This window comes from Filicampus tigris, chromosome 10 (assembly GCF_054856515.1).
Source record: "Filicampus tigris isolate MCC_2025a chromosome 10, RoL_Ftig_1.0, whole genome shotgun sequence".
NCBI classification, from domain to species: Eukaryota; Metazoa; Chordata; class Actinopteri; order Syngnathiformes; family Syngnathidae; genus Filicampus; species Filicampus tigris.
The window spans coordinates 17895856-17902635 of NC_141226.1; the positions used below are offsets into that span (position 1 = coordinate 17895856).

Sequence of the window (6780 nt, forward strand, 5' to 3'; positions counted from 1 at the left end):
CTTCTCCGCCTCTGCCCTCGCCATCTCAATTTAGCTGTATTAGCCTGCCAAAAGCATCCCTAATACAGCTACGCACTCTTTTAGTGTGGCTACTTTTGGCTTGCGCCTCTGAAAGGCCAACAGACGGCAATAAGGAGACTGTTCTTTGTCTGGGACATAGAAAAACCTTCACACAACAGAGTTTCATCAGAGTCACACAACCCGTGAGAGCGTACGCCCATTCATTTTGCCATCACATGGATCACACTTAAGAAACTGACTGTGAGGAAAAGTCATAGTGAACGGACGGAAATGGACCCAAAAATAGAAATTCCTAAAGCACTCCACATGTTTTTGAATGCTACCCAAACCCCAAATTCCCCATGTGTTTTTCATTTGCCTGTCCTTAAAAAAAAAAAAAAAAAAAAGTGCACTTAAGACTTTCTTTACAGCAACCAGGGAAGTGGGGGGCAATGTGAATAGAACACTGAGTGGAGAAATAAAGTCTTGCAGGTCTTACCTTGACCTTTATGAGACTCTGTGTCTGCCAGGGTCTCTATGGCGACAGGCAGTGACTTATTATTCAGAGTCAGCACGTGATGGCCTGCGTCTTTCGATTCGCATTTGTCCGGCTGCTCTTTCCTCCTGAAGCGGTTGGCTATGAGCTGCCAAATGCTCGGCTCCTCCTGAGCTGGTTTGGACAATTTGGTCGGGCACAGGGGAACCTCCATCACCTTGACCTTGCCCCTGCTGCGGTATTGGATGTACTGCATGCCCCCGTCTCCAACCTGTTCGCCGGAAGATTGCAGCGTTCTCCCCGTGAGGTACGAGAATGGCTGAGGAGGCATTGGGTCAGCAGTTTTGGCTTGAGAGACTTCCCTTGTAGCCCCCTCGCACCCTTGAGTCACTTTGTCCCGGGGCCGAGTCCGCCGGATGCGCACACTCAGGCTCCGTCTCAATGAGCTCAGTGTGCTTTTTGGAGCATCAGATTTGACAAACTTAGAAGACGATTTCGCACATTTGTCACCATCGCTGTCCTTGTTCTTATCTGGAGAGCTTTTACCAAATAACCTCCAACGGAAGGCTCCTTTGAGGAAGTTTCCCCCATCGTGGCCAGTGCGGCTCTGCTGCCTGCTTATGTCATCGTCAGAGGCCCTTTTCCTTAGCTCCAGTACAGTCATACTAAGAGGCCTAGTCTTCACGCTTCTGTGGCGCACCCTGGGGATCACCTCTGCAGAATCCGGGGCTCGTTGAACCGCAACCGGATTGAGACCATCCACAACCCTGAGCTCTGCCTTCCTGCTCCTGTACAGCTGACTGCCCTCCACCACGCCTGTCCTTTTCAGGGAGTTTTGCTTGCCCTGCTCCAGGAGGACCGGGCCCGGGCCCGAAAGCATGCACACGCTCCTCGGCCTCCGGAGTCGATCCGGTTGAGGCTCACTTTGTTGCTCAGCCGGTTCGCCATACATGCTCATAGTCCTCCTGCTGGCTGAGGCCTCATCCTGACGGGACCTGCGGAGTACAGCGCGAGGCAGCGTGTGCCCTGTGACGGCGCCATGTCCACTAAATGACAGTCCTCTGGCATGGACATTGACACGGTACTTGTGCGAGTCCTGGGCGTCTATGCTGGTAATGTCTGAGGAGTTACCTGGGCTCTCGGAGGTATGTCTCATGAAACCGTCACTCCTCATTTTTCCCTCCACCTCCAACTCATCTCCCTCCTCCTCATTCTCCTCCACCACCACCTCTCTGCGTAAACTTCCCGCTCTTAAGGATGGCCACTCGCTGAGGATAGGACTGTTCTCCATGATCTCGTCTCCTGGCTTGCAACCGTCCACCAGGGCGCAGGGTGTCACCCAGCCCATTCCTAGCTCGGACACCGGGTCATCTCTCTGCGTTTCCTTTAGTGTTACTGAGATGTGGTAGGTGGTTTTACCCTGCTGCTGATGGCCAACTGTAGCATCCGCTGTCCCGCTGCTGAGGAATAGCATGGCACTGTACCCAAACTGATTCACATGTTACAGACAAAAAGGACTCACATACTGCCAGGAAGTTTTGGCATTCCTCAATTTGAAGACCACATTCCAGTTCCAGGCATAATCCTTCACCTTTGACATGAGAGCAAACTTAAAACAAGTCGGAGCAGAGCCTCTCTGCCACCTGCATCCTCGAACAAGCACTTGGATGGCCGACGTGTCCGAAAGAGACTTTGTACTCTCATCAAGTAGAACAAACCAATGAAGTCCAGAAAAAAAGCACAACCTTCACACAGTTTGCCAAAGTCATGACTGCAAAAGTTGCAAAAAACAACTCATCCCTCCTCTTGGGCAAGTTGTGAACTGTGAGCAGCTCTTGTTGCAAGTGCTGCAGACAAGCCCCTTTAATCTCTGTGCTGAGGGAGTGTGTGTGTCTCTGAACTTTCAAGCAGAGCCATGCAACCCCCGGGAACACATGGAAAACAAGGAGTGGAACCCGTAAGCCCCCGTGGCTCTTTCCTCAGAGCTGCTCTACTGCTGCTCCTCCAGCAGCTCTTGGAAACATGAATAGACAAACATGGGATTGGGAGCTGATTAAACACACGCACACAGACACAGACAGACACACACACACACACACACACACACACACACGCTGTTGGAATAAACAAAGGATACAATCTTCATCAGCCATGAAAGGACGCCGTGTTCTGCCCATATGCAAAAACACAAAATTCGGGGATACTTTGGCATTTTCAATGAGGTATAAGGGGATATCGTCACAGGCATGTTCTCATTCTTTCATACTTCTGCAGTTCACTCAGAAAATTTTTTTACCTACAACTGCATACACACGTATACACACATATGTAGTTGGTGCCACTACACAGCCCACACACTGTGTGGGAAGTGAATTGGCTATTTTTGGTAGGGAAATCGTGTATTTTCTTCACAGAACTGCTTGTCTCCATATCAGAAAACATTAAATTCAACAATATGGAGAGAAAAACACTACGCAAAGTTAGAAGTAGCGCAATGCAATGCTTTATGATCTATCAATCAAGCCAGGTTGGAGTTTGCACAATAAGAGAGTCAACATTTGCTGCAAGCCAGCATTCTAGTTAGAGCAGGCGCACTGCCCCCTTGTGACCAGAAAGAGACAACCTAATGGTATCACTGTGGCACTGAAATTAGACCCTTCCCTCAAAATGATGACAAAATAGCAACAGTAAAAAAGGTGGGAAAAAAATCTGAGTAAGCACCATCTACCCTGCCTGTAAAAGTCAGCCTTTTACACAGAGCTGCGGTATGAAATGGCCCAGCAAATGTGCTGCCATTGTCAGCAGTATCTGAAGCGGAAACAAATGTTGCTTTTGTCTAAAGCTATTCCACAATACTCCAAGAGTTATGCAAAGCTTATCACCTGACAGTTATTTCTCCCGTTCTGTGTGTTGAAATCAATACTGGAAAGGTATTTTATTTATATGTCACACCAGACACTGATATTGATGCAATCAAATTATCTTTAATGGAGCAATCCACCACAAAACAAAGCACTAATGAACTACAGTATGTTGGTCTGATTTTAGAGAAAATGTAGCGGTGAACTCAGATTGACCTAAAAATTATTGCAGCGTCTATGCATCCATTTTACATAGTGTTTGTCCTCATTAGGATTGTGGGAGAGCGGGAGCCTATCGCGGACTGGTTGTCAGTCAACTGCAGGGCACATAGACATTAAAAAAAGCCATTACCAGGTTCATACCTATGGAAAATTTGAGTCTTCAGTGAAGCTAATATTCAAGTATTTGTACTGTGGGAGGATGACTGAGTAACCAGAGAACATGCAAACTCCACACAGGGAACACAAGTTTCAAACCAAGAAACTGTGAGGCAGATAAAGGACACATACAAAGGACAGACCTCACACTTCAACGGAGGACCCCCTGTATAGGTTTATGTCAACATATGACAAAAAAAATGTCCACAGTGACTGTATATATTGATAATTTCAGTTTTGTGTTGGAAAAAGTTTTAGGGAAATCCCTGTCGTAATCCCATGCAAATTGCATCAGAGAGAGAACACGGTGACAGGCTGATTATGTTTTTGTGGGAGTTGTGTACAATTAAATGTCAGAGTAGGAAATCCGGTTAAACCACGTGACCATCAAAACAACATTCCGCATAGAAGTCTATTTTTTTGTTGATGTTGCAACGTGATAATTTGATTGGTGTGCTTCTGTGGAATGAAGCACTCCAGAGGCAGATATTTCACTACAGTAAGCGCCTTTGTGTGCTAGCTAGTGTGTTATCAGCAGACTGAAAGACGACAATTAAAAACATTCCAAAAGGGTTCAGGAAGTCGTCTTTGGTTTCAGTGCAGATAGCAGAGATGTATGCGGGCGAGATTGGGTGAACAGACATAGCATGAATGTAGGTACATTTATATGAACGGAATACCTGCAGTACCTGGACGGTGATGGAAAACTTTAGATTTTTATTTATTTATTTATTTTTACCTGTGTCCAGCAAGTAGGGATTGGGAATGTTGTACGGCTCGTTATCAAGCAAGGGGTCCTTTTCACTCCATTGGTGTCGATTTCGCCTTCGACTCCCAAAGCAGAGCGGCATAATCTACATCTAATCTTCCTATAATCAACATAGCCACAAAACTGGGTCACTCATTGGCTTCTTCTCCCTCAGATTCCGATTGTTACTCCTTAACTCCCAGTGGCCACGTTGGATTCCACATATAACAGGCAGGGACCGTTTCGTCCTTGGCGCTGCAGGTGTAATCAGCAAGGTCCCGCGTCATGAGAAAGGCTGATAGGATTAAAGCTAATCCACTCTTCTTCGTGTATTTGTTTGGGTCCGATCCAAGAAGAAAATGAGTGTGGTGCTACATGCTAGCTAACTCCCCCTCCAAAACAAAGAGCAGAGCAGGTAACAGAGATTCTCTTGTCTACTTCTTCTGTCCCACAGCCAAACATTTCTCCCTCTTGTAAGCAGAAGCACCTTGATTGCGGCTGGGCGGGATTTCACAAAAACTGGACAAGCGTGTTCTTTTTTTTTTTTTACACTTCCTGATTTGCCGCGCTGACTATACTGTGCACACAATGCATGTTTTGGTGTATGTGCGTGATTGTGCAGGTTAGTCATTTATGTGTTTTCGTTTCGCCAACATGGCCCTGCCCCACATTACTGCGGAGCCTTTACAACACACAATCACCAAATCTGACTTACTATCTACATGATGAAAATGAAGATTTATTCTTACATTCAGGGTATGGAAAAATACAGTTTTCCATTTAAAAACAAGAGTACTAGTAAGAATAAACAATGCTACAATTTAACACAAGTGATGAGCCTCTGACTACTTTAACAACAACCACATTGCAAGGCTTACCTAACACCTTTTACAATTTAGTTATTCATTGATGTATGTTCTTCATAGTAAGATGCATTTTAGTTTGAACAGTTTTATTACTCTTGTATTATGTACAGTATTTGTCTACTTTCCTTCACTGAGTCACTACGACAAGAACATTTCCAGTTGTCATCCATTTTGGCATAATGACACCATAGCATTAGCAACAAAAGATTACTGCTTATTTTTAAATGCCGGTGGTCCCAAAAGTCACTTTACTGTACATTTCCTTTTTTTCCCCATTTTATTCTAGGTATCATTCGGACAGACGTAAGGCCGTTCACATTGACAGGTTAGGCTTTCGAGTTCTCGACTGCAGCTTAGCATAAGTTTGACAAGCTTCATAGCATGTCTCACTGCTCCAACAGGTAATACAAATTATGCTAGTAATTTGCGGCATGTTTCGGGAAATATGATGTATTTCACCAAACTCTTAGAATAGGCGTTCATGCAAAGCCAGGGAAAGTTTATCCGGAGGACAGCACTGGAACTCAACATCAACAAAAATCTCAGTTCAGCGGATGCCTCGGAGAGTGATAAAGCTTTACCCATATGGACTTCAGGTTGTTGAGCGTCATAATCTTCCACTTGAAGTCTAAAACCTTCTCAAACTGGCACTAAAAGGCAGTCAGGGACAGAAAAGCTTCTTGCCAAGCGTCAATTTTGCAACACTGCTCCAATGAGCCATGGCCAAGGGAATGATATGCTTACAAAAACGGCAAAGCCTAAGCTGTCAAATGCTGATACTCTCACACCTGTCTGAATGATACCTGAAACGAAATAGAAAAAAGGAAGTTTATAGTGAACTTTGGGAAACCCGGTATGGCTGACCAAGATTTTTTTTTTTTAAAGAGAGGTAGGAATACATTATTATTAGCAGTAGTAGTCATTTTTTTTTTCACAATAACGACATGTTAAAGTTACAGTCTTACAGTTACCATGACATCATACTTTTACCTACCCTGCCCTCCAAAAAAAATGTTTTCAATCCACAGCAAAAATAAAGTCATTCATCTCACTGTTCCTATTTTTCAAATTTTAGACCGCATGCTGCTTTACTTTATTCGAGCATGCTTTCAAGGGCCCTTTGACAACATTCCCTTGATTGACTATGTGGAAAATTAATCAATTGTCAATTTCAAACTCGGGCGTTCCGACCTCCACTTTCAGTACGCCACTGAGCAGATTAATTGCCTGGAGTTGTGCTATAGCGGATTTACAGTAGCTCAACTTCCTCGAGTTGACATCATGTTGGGTTTCTTTCCACAGCAAGCTATTTGAGACATTATAAGAGACAGCTCCTCTGCTGGTTGCAGCCAAGCCATGCGCTCCATTTTCCTCCAATTCCTTCACCACCGGCCATTCATTCCACACAATCGATTCAGACTTCTACACTAC

The 6780-nt window shown here is 44.9% G+C and overlaps 1 protein-coding gene across 2 annotated transcripts in view; it reads right to left on the reverse strand.

Annotated features, from left to right (window-relative positions):
- The window catches only part of agap3 (ArfGAP with GTPase domain, ankyrin repeat and PH domain 3), a 79043-nt gene extending 76703 nt beyond the window's left edge, over positions 1-2340 (reverse strand). Inside the window, exon 1 of one of the 2 annotated variants that reach the window (XM_086042351.1) lies at positions 500-2340. In XM_086042351.1, coding sequence (XP_085898477.1) covers positions 500-1970 — 1471 coding nt within the window. In that variant the 5' untranslated portion in view covers positions 1971-2340. The remainder of the gene's footprint in view (positions 1-499) is intronic. The other variant, XM_086042350.1, reaches the window with a different exon arrangement.
- Between the last annotated feature and the right edge of the window lie 4440 nt (positions 2341-6780).